Raw genomic sequence first — 15525 nt, 5'->3', positions numbered from 1 at the left:
TTTTTTTAAGTGCGAATTAGTTGAAATTAACATATTGCACGATTGGTTTTATTTACAATGCACTTATGTAACAGCAGACATTAATTTTATTGAAACGAGTCAAATATACACAAAAAAACACTCGTTAAGTACAGAACTTCTTTTGTTAAATAATACAATAAATTAAACAGGTAATCAACGTTAAATAATTGCTGCTGTATTTTTTCGACAAAGTCAAAATCCAATAAAGTACACTTAAGGTGCAATAACTGCAACAAGAGACATCGAAATGTTGATAATTCTACTACAATGTAAACATCTACTACAACAGGATAATTAAAACGATAATAACTATATCATACAGTATAAGGACACAGGAATTTCTTTTTACTGCACTTTTGGATTGCACATACACTTAATAAAATTAATATACACACACATATATCAAAAAAGAACAGTATGATGATTCAATAAGAAAAACAAATAATTCTTTGGTTCTACTTCAGTGATGCAAAGTTAACTTTTATTTATTTCTAAAAAGTACAATTGAAATTTGGGTTTTTAATCTGTTATCTATGTGCTACGAATAAATAATTTTAGTCAATAAAAGTAAAATGCAATGAATAAGGTGATTATTTATCAATGGAATCCATGGGTTAACTGCAAGAGTGGATAGGATGTAGGATTTTTTATTTAATAATTAAGAATAGTCTGTTAGAAAAGTTCCATTAGAAATCCATTGTTACTGAAATGTTCCGTTAAAAAATAACCACCCTGCAAAAGTAAATTACAAATTTTGCATCACTAAATTTGCAAAATATGTATTACAAAATGTTAATATCAAAAGAGAGCTGCCTGCTTTTTCGCCACTAAAAAAATACTCTTAAAAAAATGTTAAAACACGCCCTTCTTGGTTTACTCCTCAAAATGATTTGCACCGTTTCATATATAAAAAAAACGTTAAAACTATATCACTTAAATCACTTTTTTCTTTACGAAAGTTGTGAATAGCCCCTACATACAATACATGAGTTATAATATACGAATTATGAGGCACGATAGCTGCTAATATCAATTAAGATTTATTTTTATAATTTTGAGAAAGCTATCCACCTTTCACGCATTAAAAATTATCAGAAAAATAAAAATAAAAAAACGTTACGTATAGGAAACGAATAACGAGAAAAATATCCAGCCAAGCCTGCAATATATCGGTATTAGTATTAATGATTAATAGTAATTAAAAATACGATACATTTGGAGGCAGATATACCCATTATGAAGCATATTCATTTTCCATGGGGGTACATACTAAAAAGTACTCGATACCTGTGATGTTTCGCATTTTCTAATAATCGACTTTAAAAAGAAAAATTACAACTAAGAATCGCATCTGTTATCAAAACCAAAAATTGGGAAGAACCAATTTCATTATGTATAAAACGTATAGGGAGAATTAATTCGTCTAAAACAACCTTAATACTTATTCTAAAGAAACTTCCTTACAACGAAAGTTTCATTTCATTTCAGCACTAATAAAAAAAACAGCAAACCGCTATATCAAATGTCTTTAAACATCACTATCTGGATCAGTTTCACTGCGAGGTTGTCCAAAGTTCCTTGTGATGCTTTCACTCATTGACCTAATGTTTGCCAAATGAACGTTATCAGTCGGTACAGAGAAATAATTAATACGATCAAGGTCAGGAAGGGGTCCGAGGTCTTCATCCGTTCTGTAACAGTTATCGTACTCGGAATCGTAAAGAGCGCTTAGTGAATCCAACGACATCATGGCATCAGAGTCCAGAATCCGGGAGGAAGCGCGGGATGACATGCTCGTGTTATCGTCCAGATCACCTTCATGATTGTGGTCGTTATACGCCGAGTTAACATCACTTAGAGCACCTGAAAAAAAAAATACACAATTACAGACTTTTCCACGAAAAGAAAGAAGAAAAAATTAAGAGTAAGAAATAAATAAATAAAATAATTACAGAAAAAAAAGAATAAAATACAATTAGCATGGAATGGGCATTGAAAATGGGAAAATACATATGCTTGGGAAAAAAGAGACGTTGCTGAACGTGCTATTTTTACCTTCTGCGTCTGTAAGCCCTGCTTCATGTATCATTGAAATATTTTCAAGTGCAGGATCATCTGTCGTATACCCTGTTGACTCTCGATCGTTAAGAAGGAGCTCAGAAACACCGCCATCTTCATCTTCGCTCCATTCGGACTGACTTCCTTCTGCCTGTGTTTGGTTTTTAATACCAATGTTGCTTCTACACGTTTCTAGTTCTTCCTCCTCTTTTCTTTCCAGTAAGCTCTTCATTTCATTTTCCTAATGTAAAGGAACAATTTAGATTAAAAAACTGGATATTTTTGTAAACATTTACTACTGTTTTGGTCATGCAATAATATAAAACATTTTCATTTAAAAACGATAATTAATTAATTAATTACCATATTCCTTAATTTTGGCTGCATGTAAAAAGTTTTATTTGTAATTAATCTGCAAATGGTGAAATATTTAAAATTTACCTTAGCAATTTCTTCCTCTATTTGCCTCTCGTCTCTTTCAAAACTTTCCAAGTCTGTATCGTCATCGTCCCTATTATATTGGTATTCAAGCATATCACAGTCGTTTTCAGGTTCACGTTCAATTTTAGGACTTCTAGAAGTGATAATGAAATCAAAAAATAAAAATTACAAGAAGAAGTAGTCATGTATGTTTTAGAATTGTAATTGCAATTTTCATATAAAACAGATTTTTATTAGTATTTCCTGCAAAAGCTTTTTCATGAAAAAAGCATAGAGAGCAAGCAGCATGGAGATGGTTAGCTATAAATTACTTAAGAGCTCAAAGAATCGTAAATATCACTTTTTCCGTTTTGTATTGTTGTTTCTAATTAAATCAAATATAATATTTGTGTAGGTACTAAAGTGAATTTTTGGACACTTTGATCTCTTACTGTTTCTACGTCGACTGCCAAAGCTTTTGTCTTTTGCCCCACTACAAACTATTCTTTTAAGCGTGTACCTGTCCATGGGTGAAATTTTTTGTTGCTTATGACTCTCGCTTGGGCCAGGCGAGTTAACTCTCTTCAAAGAGGCCTCCTTGCTACTTGCCCGCGGTGAAGACATGCATTGCAGGGTGACGCTGCCAGTGGGGTTCACTCGCAACCCCAGTGCCAAAGCCTGAATTGCCGCCAGACCGACCTGATGGTTATTATTAGAAGCGTACCTTCCGAATGACTCGAATGGTAGCTCTTTGTTTTGCTGCGTCAGCTCAGTCTTCGGTGGGATGTTTTGGAGAAGGTTTTGATCTTCTAGGATTTTCTGTATCTCTTTTTCATAATGACCCGTACCCTCTGAACTTCCGTTTGTGTTGCTTATTTTACCATTACTACTAGGCTGATCGGGAGAAGTGTGCATTCTTTTCATATCTTTTTTGTCGGTTTGACTAAAGCCATCCTTCTTGGATCGTTCGCTGCTACTTCTGTTTTCCTTGTCTCTGAGGATCTTTTTGATATCATCCATTCCTTTGAAGCTGGGCGATCGTTTACAATTGACGTTGTTTCTATGGCATTCAATAATCGAATCACTATCATTCCTTGTGCGTGGATGTCTTTCGGGCCTTTTTATATTAGCTCCATTGGTACTTTCAGCTTTTAGTAATGGATAATTGCTAATTTTTTGTCTATTGCGAGTAACAAACTCAAAACTAGCACAACTTTCTCCCCTTCCACTCTCTTCGCCGTCAAGTACAGGAGGGCTTGTTACCACTGACGACTCTATAGTGTTCGTGTTTGCCGCTAGTGCTATGACCGCGTTCGGTGGTAAATTGTTATGCTTCTTATTGTTATTACCATTGCCTCTTTCGTTAGAATTTCGTAGACAACAGTTTGGCGGTATATAATCAAGGGAAGCACGAGGAGATGCTTCGGGAGACGAGCAAGGGTTCACCTGAATATCTGAAGGGAATAAAAATTGGTGAGGCTCTGCAGCAGGAGTCGGGGAAACGCAAGGTGACACGTCTGCGTCTGTTGTTCTACTGTAGCTTTCGTCTGAACTGCTTATACTTGGAGAATGGTTAAGTGAACTGATTTCATCTACTGATGAATGAATGCGTTGAGGTGCAGTTGATCCATACAACCCTCCCAAGCTTTCGTCTGAATAGTGCCTTTGCAATGGACTGTGCCTATTATGGTGAGGGCTTCGTCTCGCATGAAGAGGACTTTGTCTGCTATTTATAGGGCTTTGTCTGTTTTGCAGTCTGGTTCTTATAAGTTCCGGACTGTACTCTATCGGTTTTGAATTGTTAGAATTTTGCGTTGGAGCCGCAGGGAAATTATGGCGTCTGTGATGTCTGTTCGGAGATTCTTTTCCAGGAGGACGGGGTAATGGCTTTAAGTACGGTTTTATTTCAGGTGGAGGAGCAGGACTTCGTGACCAGGGAGGGATATATTTCATATCTTTGACATGAAAGTTGGGAACTGGTTGATAATTTTTATGACGAGGCAATGGAGGCCCTTGTGGATTACCTATATCAGTATTGAACGGTTTATCATTACGATTATTTGGCTGGAAGCAAAATGAAGACAACAAGGGTTCGCTTTCGTTTATCTTGTTGTCTTTATTTCTATCTCGTACTGGTAACAAACGTATTGCGTTACGGGTGCCATTATAGTTTTCTTCCCTGGATGTTGAACATTTTTGTTGGAAAGAATTATGAATTTTCGCACGACCGTTCATTTCACTATGATGTAGCAATGCCAAGGGTGTAGCCACTCCACCATATAAATTATTTGAAGCTAAAAAAAAAATTAGAAAAATAGAACAGACTTTAATGTAATTGTTGTTATTTAAAATTTACCCAAATTTCCTTGCTTCATGTTGTGTAGATCATCGACCCTGATAGTTCCTGGTTGCTTTCTGTCAGTGAGAAAGTAAGTGGTCATGTCACCCTTTCCTTTGACTTTAACCTTTCCACGACACTGAAACTCGTAAGGGTACGTTTTGAGAACTTGGTAAACCTCTTCAGTGACCTGGGTGTGGTTTGGGAGACCTGTTGAATCCATTCTACTTGCAACGTTTACTGTATTTCCCCAAATATCATACTGAGGTTTACGTGCTCCTATTACACCTGCTACCACTGGTCCGATGTTTATTCCTAAAAAATTAAAACGAGCGCCAATTAAAAAAAAGATATGACGTTAAAGAATAATATGCCACTCACCAACTCTAAGCATGAAGTTATTATAAGAGTTTTCATTTATACAAAGCAGTTTTTCCCTCATGGCAAAAACAAACTCCACAAGAATGCTGAGGTACAGGCCAGCTGTAGCTTCATCATCTTCCAATATTCTCTGATCTGGCATTAATCCAACAGCAGCCATGTACGTAGAACCTACAGTTTTAATTTTATCTATTGCTTTGAACCTTTCCTCCCCTAAAAGTTCGTCGAAATCAGCGATTATTTCGTTAAGAAGTCTTAAGCATTCGACACCCTGGTTGTTGCCATCGAGTTCTGTATAAAATTCGTGGAAATTGGTTATCGATGCGAAAACTACACCGACTCTTGAGTAACTCTGATGGTAGAGTTCCTGTGACAACGTATTCTGTAATAAATTATGATCGAATGAAGATGTGATTTTGAATAATATATGAACACCAAACGTCTATCTGTGCACAACATATATATAAAAAGAAATTATTAAAAGAAGTAGAATATTTTCTTTAAATTCAATCAATGAACATTCAAAAACGAATTCGTACAAATAAAAATTAATGAGATATATAACTTTGTAAATGAATGTTATGAATGAATGGAGCTGACGAAAGAAAACACAAAGAAGTGCAACTTTTGCGACAAAAATGAACGTGCAATTTATGTTAGCTGCGTTTGAATACTTACCATATTACTTCTAAATTGATTATCAAGAAAATGCATAGCTACATGGGCTGGTAGTAAATTAAAAAGTATTCGTTTGTTAGAATGTTGTAAAGCGTCCATTTCTCGTTTTTCTTCATTAGCTTGTACTTGCCACAAAAAATCGAGACGTACAGTCCATTCTACTTGACGCCCATGTAATAAAACTGCCAGGACGAACATCAAAACTTCAACCACACTTAAAACGTGAGCTGGTATTACAGAACTAAAAATATAAATATCATACCATATTTTCATATTTCAAATATTAAATTGCTCACTTGACTCGGAGATCGTAACACAAAAATAAGTCGATATGCGAAAGCTCAATGAGAAGGATATAAACAGTGGACATTATGACCAAGAGTGACGCTTTTAACAAAATTGGAAGACGTAAAAATAAGGCGACAGCCAGGTAACTAAGGGCACATGAGATTACAATGTAATGAGGCAAAGGACAAGCCCTATGATCCTTCTCGGTAGGACTATCATCTAATGTAACATTTGTTGTAGTTCTTGCAATACACGTTGTATCTGATCTACAGGTAAACTAGAAAAAAAAAAGTGTAAGATGTGAAATTTGAATTTTTCTCCAAAATATATAATTCTGAACGTACCACGTTAACCTGCGCAACGGTATAGATGAGAACAATAGTAAAAACGGTGATGGCAAGTCGTAGAACAAAACTGTGGGATATGTCCCACAAAATCCACCTCAATCTTACAGCAAGCAACAGCATTAAAACGACGGAAATCCAAACGAAAGCAGTAAGAAATAAGAGCAACAAAATAATAGTCCTGGGAAGAACCACTGCTTGTAAGGCTCCGAGAAGCACTAAAAGAGCCAATGAGCATGCCAAGGATGAACTAAATCCTACATCCAGTTCATCATGATACTGAAAATAAGTGAGCTTTTAGTAAAATATAAAATTAGCTTCTATTCGTTTTGATATTTTTCAAAGTTCGAGTACACTTTGTCATTTTTGTAAGAACTTTTGCTCTGATTCTGTAAGTCAAAAGCATTAAAATTATAAACTCACCCGTACTTCCTTGTCCTTATCTTTAAAACATAATGTTATAAGGCTAACGTGGGTCGACTTTTCTCTATCGACGCTTCTAGCATCTATTGCTTGAGCTAAATACTTATTAACTCTACTCGAAGGTTGGTGGTACACGCTGGAGTGTCGTTTCTTGAAGGGTCTCTTAAACTTCTCGGTAACTTTGTTCTAAAATATACACAAGCCAGTTACAAAATGCAATAAATGAAAGACAGGTCTTGTGTAAAAGTAGGTACATTCATCAAATAAAAAATTAAAACTGCTAAAAGAAGAATAATAGTAGTAGCAAACAGTGTCTACCACATAAACAGGTAGCATGGCAAACAAATCTTCATGTCCAGCTATGATTTTATACTGACGTAATAATTGTGCAAAACACTGGCAGCTTCTTGTTGCAAAATAAACTGTTTCGCAAATTCATTCGGACTTTTTACTGGGCGAGAAGTAAATGAAGCAAGTATAAAGCAATACGACTAGTAATATCTGCAACTCTTTTATTGAGATTATTAACGTTAAAAAACTCTGAAAGTGTGTAGGTATCGATTTTGTATATAAAAAAATACCTGAGGGAACTGTTTTACTTATTGCAGAATTACTAATAATACATTGAAAGTAATGAAAATAAAATAAATTAATTCAACCATAATAGTACACCACTAAAACCGTAAAGTAAAAGTTATTAAAAATAGAATAAAGTGAATTAAATATTAAATCATTCGATGAATAGTATTAAATAATGTAGAAATTTTTCATTCATTATGACTAAAAGAAATAACATTGTAGCTGTAATTTTAAAACATAAGATCGGCAGTTTCCTAAATAAGAGCCGGGCAAACTTGGTTCTCTTAACTTTCGAGCTTTCCTCAGGTATAGCCAAGGAGCTCCCCATTGCTCCTGCGAGTATGAGTGACATGGTTCTTTCCTTTTCTTATCCCTTACATTTCGTAGGTAAGTCCCCTTTCCATAGCTGAACCCAATGGCATTGAAACCGTAGTCCGGTACGCTATCCCTGAGCCGCGGGACGATTATTAGAAAATTTACTTAGATACTATTTAAGTTACGAGAGGGGCTTGTTTGTCTACGGGAAGAAGGGGCTTCCCATGGGAGTGGAAGGGATAAGAAAAAGAGAAAGCAATATGGGTTATTATTGCTTACTCTCTCGTACTCATTGAAGGGTACAGAGTGACCCAAACTAATCTCAGGAATCTCCTACGAAGTCAATGTTTGCCCGACTCTGTCCTAAAGTAGGTGTTGCATACAAACCGTTCTTTAGTAAGAACATAATGCAGAATGGTGAGTAAAACCAGTTGCTTGTTAGTCTTAATAAAAGCAGTGCAAACAAATATCACAAACTCAGTGTTACGACGAACAGAATTTATTAGAAAAAGTAATAGTAATAAAAGTAAAATAATCCGTGGTTTTAGCAGTCAACTCACTTTAGCTTCTTCTGTGACCGAAGTCACTCCGCTTGGTGGTATTTCTGCGTGTAGGATCCTCTGAAGATCTAGCACCTACAAGCCACAACACCAACTATACACAACACCACCGCTTAATACGTTACAAAGGTTAATACCATGCTTCGATTTAAACGCTTTTATCAAATGTTGGATAAGCTACGCTAAAAAAAAATATGCAAGCAAAATTTAACTGAAACTACTAATACATTTTCATCCATTTGTAAGTGGGCTCAAACACCACACTCAACGTGGATGGGGAAATGGGTTGAGTTTTATCTACTTTTCTATAATATGCATTAACGTTTATGAATCTATATGTTTACAAAAACTACTCAAACCCGACTTTAGGTTATCAGGATAAATTAGTTTTGCCTAGTTTGGCCGAGGCCTAGGCAAAACTAGTTTATTCGATAATTCAGTTTGGCCTAATCCAAAATGATTTACATCGAAATGTTACAATCCAAACCCTACTTCAGCATAAACTACTTTTGCTTCAGCGGACCTAAACTGACTCACTTATTTCTTTACTTGTTTTTACCAATTTCTTTTCTTTTGTGACATTAAAGTGTTTAGCAATTTACTGAATGACACAACACAAACGATTAAATACGAACGTATAGAAAGAAGAAAGAGTTACAGAAAAAAGTTTCTAACTACTTTTTGCAATGTGCAAAGTCACAAAAAAGACACAAATTCGTAAAAAAAAGAAACAAAAAAAAACTAATAACTAAATTAAATTGTGCCATTATTTAATTCATTTTTTGCACTTACCCTAAGAAGTACAATCTTGACTACTTACAATACCGAAGTGGCAGAATACACTTACCGCATCCTAAAATTCAAACGATCATGCAGTCACAACACCCAAGTGCAAGATTAATTTCTGATATTATGATTAATTGTTAGTACATACATATAATAGACCGTATTTTGGTTCAATAAGTTTTAATTAAAAACTGTGTAACAACTCTATTTGTTATGTATTAAATACCTTCACCAGTTTAAACTAATTATACCAAATTCTACTTCCTTGTTAGCCTTACTATGCATATACGTTATACATACGTACATATAAGATAAATGCCAGGGGCTGGTCGTTATGGGATCATTTTGTCCCTTTAGGTACAGGTCTCATATGTCATGTGTTTTAATAACCACAGAAAATAGGGTGTGGCGTTATGTTATTTTACAAAATATAAATTAAAAAAAAAAGGTAATGCATCGGCTGGAAATAAAACTTGGGCCCCACGCATAACAGTTATTGTAAAGTTCTTGTAACTGATGTTATTTACTAGAAATGTTTTTTGGTAAATCATTTGAGCATGTTTGCCGTATTTTAATAATTTATTTTGTGCACATCCACGACACAATACCTTTAGTATGATATAGATATTGAAAAAACGGACCAGAAATAAATAACATTACTACTGAAACTTATTTATTCCTAAAAAGTCCCTACAGAGTCATAATAGCCGCAAAAAGTTTTAAAAAGATTGAAACCAAACACTTTAAACTCATATAAACTTACAGCTATTGAAAATCTACCCCTCCCCTAGGAATAATCTCCAGCTACGCTCATGGTTACAAATAATTTTTTTTAGATTCATTCAATTGTTTAAGAAATAGTAAAAGAGTGCGTAATTACCCAAAAATATTTATTGTTTTTGTAATCAGAAGCCATTGCAACTTATGTTGCACTAGCAGCAAATACAAAAAATATGAGACCTACGGTTACGGGGTTTAGGTCGTCCATGCCTTTCAGATATTTATTTTAAAACAGCAGAAAAAAATTACAATTAGTGGAAAAAATTTCAAATTTAAACTCTGAAAATGTCAGGTAATAATTTTTGGAAAGCAATTAGCCTATTGGTCAATAAAAAAAAACATAATGTGAAAGGACCACAGTCAGACATGTAATTTCACTTACAAATATCGAATCCTTTCGGTAGGACAAAATAAAAAAAGAATAATATTTTTAAAAATAATGTCTGATAACGTTATTCGATAAAATTAAGAAATAAGTGTAATTGCCACTTACTTTTCTGGTGGTGGCGTTCTTGAGATCAGCGGGTTGAATGGCAATGTTGGAAAAGGGCACCTCCATGGAGTACTTTATGGAATGGAGCAATTGTACGACCACGTTGGACACGTTTTTAAAGCTCAGCTTCCGTCTCTGCGCCGCCCCCAAGGCCGAACGAACCTGAAGCGTGTTGAACAACAGAGGCTGGAAGAGATCCGCCGGGACACCGGGGGAGGGTAGGTTAGTCACAGGGTTAGCACACCAGGGGATGATAATAATACTTGCATTAAACATGGTTAAACATGCAAACATTACGGAATATATAATAAATCTTGAAAGTACTTTATATTCTTTCGATTAGAAAGGGGGTAACATTTAAGAAAATTGATAGACAGTGGTTTTGTGCTTTAATATTTAGTAAATTAAGTATTAAAATTTGAAATAGTTTGGAGTGTGGAAGGTGGTGGTGGACCTACATTTTATTAGTTCCTAAGTTAGTTGACAATAATGTGTAAGTTGGGTGCATGCGGAAATTTTTAAAGAACATCAAAAAATGTACACCACTGACAAATTGGTAAAGGTTTTCCTGGCCAGTAGGTGAACTGATGCTGCCCTTCGAGTCTAAAGGCCGTCGTCGGCTGGAGCTGTTTCTTAACGTTTCGCTAGCACTCGTGTTGGTGAAACGTTGGGAAGCAACTCTAACCGACGACGACATTTAGACCCCAATCAGAACAGAATCAGTTATTTTTGACTCTTGTTACTTGTTAAAGTACCTACGCTTTCAGCGACATATATGTCGGCAATCGATTTCTTCAAATATCTGAAAATGAACTGTTTATTGCCAAAGAGTTAAACAATAAAAAATTTAAAACGTTTTCAATATTCAGTAACAAAAGTCAAAACTTTGAACGAATGTACTTTCTTAAAAAAATATTCTCTAAAATGTTTTTTATGGTATTACACATTTAACTTATATTTCTGAAAGGATTTATTTAACATCCTTTAGATTTATTTTTATATATTGAAAAAGAGTTTTGAGTTTCGATTTTTAGAATTTTTTTTGCATAATGTATTTGCGACAATGTTTCGCCTTTCGCCATTTTTACACCAGTCTGAAGACGCCGATAGGCAGACAATAAAATTCCTAATTCTTTTCTTTCATATTAATTTACACCTCTTCTACTAAGGCCACATAAACCTTTAATTGCCTCTTAGATCAAATAACAACGACAGGGTAAACCCATTTTCTTCTTTGTGTTGGACAAACACCAACAAAAACTGACTTCCCCGGGCTTTCATTATAATTAAGGCCTTAATAAGTACTTCGTGAACAAGCTTAATATACCGTTTGCACACCAGCAATTTTTATCACTTTTGTAATGAGCTGTTCAAAAACTATTTGAATATCAACGAAGTGATTAGAAAAGTGTTTAATGACTATAAAAAAAACTTATACAAGAGCATAAAATCTTAAGCAATTTATGTGAGGACGAACACAGTTAGAGATTTCTTTGGAGTTTTAGTTGATTGCTAAAAATCACTAATATTTATAGTAAAATAAAAGAAAACGTTTTCTATGATGTTTTTTACTTGGATTGCTTAACACACGAAACCAACCAAAAGTATAAGAAAATATATGAGAACTGACTATAAATGATGGAGCCATTAGAATCGATTTTTACTGTGATAAGTAATTGTATATATTTTCAGAAGTACAATAACTGAATAAAGAAATGATCCAATAGGTTATTATTCGATCGTTTCTTTATTTTTCTTTTTAAAAGAAAGTACACTAGGAAATATTAAGAAATGAGGAAAATATCACGGACAAACATAAAACATTACCTCCCAAAACACAGCAATAAAAAGAAGCAAAAATTGACTATGAGCGCATTTAGAAAATGTTCAATTAAATTGCTATCTGATCAGCAGATATTAAAGTGGTTCACCCATGACTACTTGTTTCTGGGAAAAATTAAAAATATTTATGAGTGAACTACCTTAAACATAAGAGGCTTCTAAGTACAAGTAGGTAATAATTTTATTCTCTCATATTTTTGACTAAAAAAGGTGAAGTCAATCATTCTTCTGTTTATGAAGCCCCAGATCATTAGAAAAAAAAACAATTAATTAGTAAAATACATTTTCTTTGAAATAATACCTTTCGCCTCCTAGCTGGAGGAACAATGAAATATGTGGTTACACTGTTGTCCCTCAAGTATTGGTTTCGAGTAGTACCCATTCCTGGTTCAACTTCATATTCACCCCCGAGGTAATCGAGAGTGGCTTGAGTTATATGAACCCGGCTAGAAGTAAGGAAAAGGCCCATTCCACAAAATATATGAGACAACGTTGACTTACGATAAATTATCAGTAGTGATTTGTATAAAACCGAGAAATTGATGCAAAAAAAAAAGAACGCACCGTGTTATTGGAAAATGTAAAGTGTTGTTGTCACTTAGTTTTTCAATAGCTGAACATTCCTACATATGTTAGCACATCGCTTTTTCGTATTATTCTTCCGGTATATACTTCCTTTGTTTTTTAATTTCCTTAATTACCATCCGAAAATTTCAACAAAATCAAGAGGAAGGTAAATTACTTACTTTTACAATCCTAAATTTTAAAAACAACAGTTCCCAATAATTGTTCGTTTACTAAATGAAAATCACAATTTCCCTTTAAATTTAGAAATAATATTGCATAGTTATGAAAAACCTTTGATAACTATAGGATGAAAATGTTGCACAAAATTAACAAAATTAAGTTACACTGCTTACGTACAAAGTTTGTGTATTAAACAAGATCAAGAATTTAAATAATTATTCATTTTTCCTTTTTCTCAAAAAAAATTTATTACGTTTCATGTACATAACTGTAAGCAGTTTTTTTATGGGATTTCCAAAAACTAATAATTACAAAAAAGTTTCAATAATATATAATACTCAAATAACAAACACAGGTCCTTTGCTACGATTTACTTTTTAAACAACTACATAAAGTATTTTGGACTTTTTTGTACTTTTATCTGCCAAGAGAAAAAATACGAGAAACCTTATTTTTTGGTTTTATAGTTTTCGCAAAAATCCCATTACTATTCGCAACAAAAATAGAAATTCACTTACCCTGGTTCTCCACCGGCTTCCATATTGTTTGCCAACGTGACATCGTTGGACCAAACGTCATACTGCCACTTTCTCAACCCTAAAACACCGCATAATACCCTTCCCGAGTGTATTCCAACCCTCATGTTTAGTTGTACATCGGTCGCTTCTACAACGCTGGCAATGGCATCTATCATGTCTAAGCCCATTTCGACGCAACAACGCGCGTGATCTGACCGAGGTTCAGGAAGACCCGAAACGCAGTAGTAACAATCACCAAGAATCTTAATTCGCAAACAATGGTTATCCTAATTGACGGAAAGGAAAAATTTTAATTCGTTCTGCAATGAAAATTTCGTTGAACTTTTTGTCACATTATTGCAGGCTTGCTTCTTAAGCAACTCATTTCAACTCTTCTTTTCTTTGTAAACTTTTTGAAGCCTGGACAAGACAAGATTATTGTTTATCAAAACACATCAAACTTAAAATAAACTAAATAAATAATTCATGGTGCTCAATTGAAAATAAACCTTATTTTTTTTTTAACTAAACCATGATTCTGTTGAAAACTGAAAATGAAATTTATTCTAAACATTGTTTCACGACGCCGTACAGTTCTCGTCGAGATGGTACTGAAGAAGTTACAATAATATGACAAAACGTTCAACGAAATATCGATTGTTTTTCTCGATTACTTTTTCGGCCAAGTTCCCTACGAGTTATACTAAAATTGTTGTGTGAAAACTTATATTTCTAACATACTTGGACGGTTGACAGTGTAATTCCGATCATTAATAAATTAGATGAAAAGTACAGCTGTAAATTAAAATATTTTTGAAATCCATTCAAAGACGTTAAAAATAATTTAACAAGCAAAATCTTTTAATTTCAATGAAAATTTAAAATACAGCTTGTACAGTATTTACAATCGCATTAGGATGTAGCATATGCAAAATGTCCTTAATTTTTAGTTTCTATACTTCTGATGTATTCTGCAAATGGTTCTTTTCTATTTCAATTAACAGTTTTGTACTTTCATCATGCTACATACATACGTTTACATTTCAACGTAATCGGTTAAACGGAAGTGGCTGAAAATTCAGTAAATCGACGAAGATGGCAAAATAAACTAAACTTTGCTAGTAAACTGTTGAAGTATTTTCTAAACTTTATTATGCCAATGTATACTTGTTACAAAATAGAAGGAAAAAATTTCCTCATTGGCCAATAATTATTTTGGTCACTTCAGTCACAGATTACATTAAACGAATAAGAATAGAAATGTACCATTAGCTAGGATTAAAGATTTGAAATGAATAATATAAAAAGACGGTTGTTTATTTTTTGTAATTTTTAGATTGTAACGGTATTTTTCATTTTAAAATTGAAATATGATAAACTAGTTACGACCAAGCATTGAAAACTTACGTTAGCAAGTTGATCAAATCTGCCAAAAAGTTCATTCAACAACCTGACGAGTTCTTGAGCTGTACACTGAGACGCTAGAACTGTAAATCCTACGATATCGGCAAATAAGATGCTGGAAAAAACAATATTGATTCTACCCTCCGCTCAATATACATATGTATGTAGGAATTATGATAATGCCATGTTTACCTAACGTTTTCGTGCTTTTGAATATAAATTTTATGGAATTGTCCCTCAACGGGTGATATTATGTCATTTTTCATTTCCATTGCTACATGTTGAGGTAGAACGGATAGTAGCAATCTTTCCTGGAAAGAAATTTGATACTAGTATAAGTTACATCCCTCCGTATAATATAGGGTTGTTCGGAAAGTCATTTCGTTTATTTTTGTGGAAATGAAAGACAGTTTTCGTATAATTAACAAATACTTTATTAAATTATATATTGACCGTTCTGGTCCAACACCTTTTGCCATCTTTCTGGTAGTAGCATAATTCCACGCTCATAAAATTTTTGGTCTTTGCTGGCAAAAAACTGATCGAGGAG

General features: G+C 33.9%; 1 protein-coding gene across 8 annotated transcripts in view; it reads right to left on the bottom strand.

Moving 5' to 3' along the window:
- LOC108736715 (Ca(2+)/calmodulin-responsive adenylate cyclase) overlaps positions 1–15525 on the bottom strand; it is a 103644-nt gene continuing 88119 nt past the window's right edge. For 2 of the 8 annotated variants that reach the window (XM_018469251.2, XM_018469252.2), the window contains 17 exons: positions 15168–15286; positions 14979–15090; positions 13572–13858; positions 12608–12752; positions 10465–10650; positions 9253–9258; positions 8406–8480; positions 6952–7137; positions 6529–6807; positions 6193–6461; positions 5897–6137; positions 5219–5600; positions 4856–5152; positions 3020–4793; positions 2521–2653; positions 2077–2320; positions 1–1884 (listed from right to left, as the gene is read on the bottom strand). In XM_018469251.2, the coding sequence (XP_018324753.1) occupies positions 1550–1884; positions 2077–2320; positions 2521–2653; positions 3020–4793; positions 4856–5152; positions 5219–5600; positions 5897–6137; positions 6193–6461; positions 6529–6807; positions 6952–7137; positions 8406–8480; positions 9253–9258; positions 10465–10650; positions 12608–12752; positions 13572–13858; positions 14979–15090; positions 15168–15286 (5070 nt within the window). In that variant the 3' untranslated portion in view covers positions 1–1549. The remainder of the gene's footprint in view (positions 1885–2076; positions 2321–2520; positions 2654–3019; positions 4794–4855; positions 5153–5218; positions 5601–5896; positions 6138–6192; positions 6462–6528; positions 6808–6951; positions 7138–8405; positions 8481–9252; positions 9259–10464; positions 10651–12607; positions 12753–13571; positions 13859–14978; positions 15091–15167; positions 15287–15525) is intronic. The other 6 variants (XM_018469254.2, XM_025974211.1, XM_025974208.1 and 3 more) reach the window with 6 other exon arrangements.

Source organism: Agrilus planipennis, unplaced genomic scaffold (genome assembly GCF_000699045.2).
Source record: "Agrilus planipennis isolate EAB-ADULT unplaced genomic scaffold, Apla_2.0 scaffold119, whole genome shotgun sequence".
NCBI lineage: Eukaryota > Metazoa > Arthropoda > Insecta > Coleoptera > Buprestidae > Agrilus > Agrilus planipennis.
This window is presented reverse-complemented; position numbering and strand designations above follow the sequence as displayed.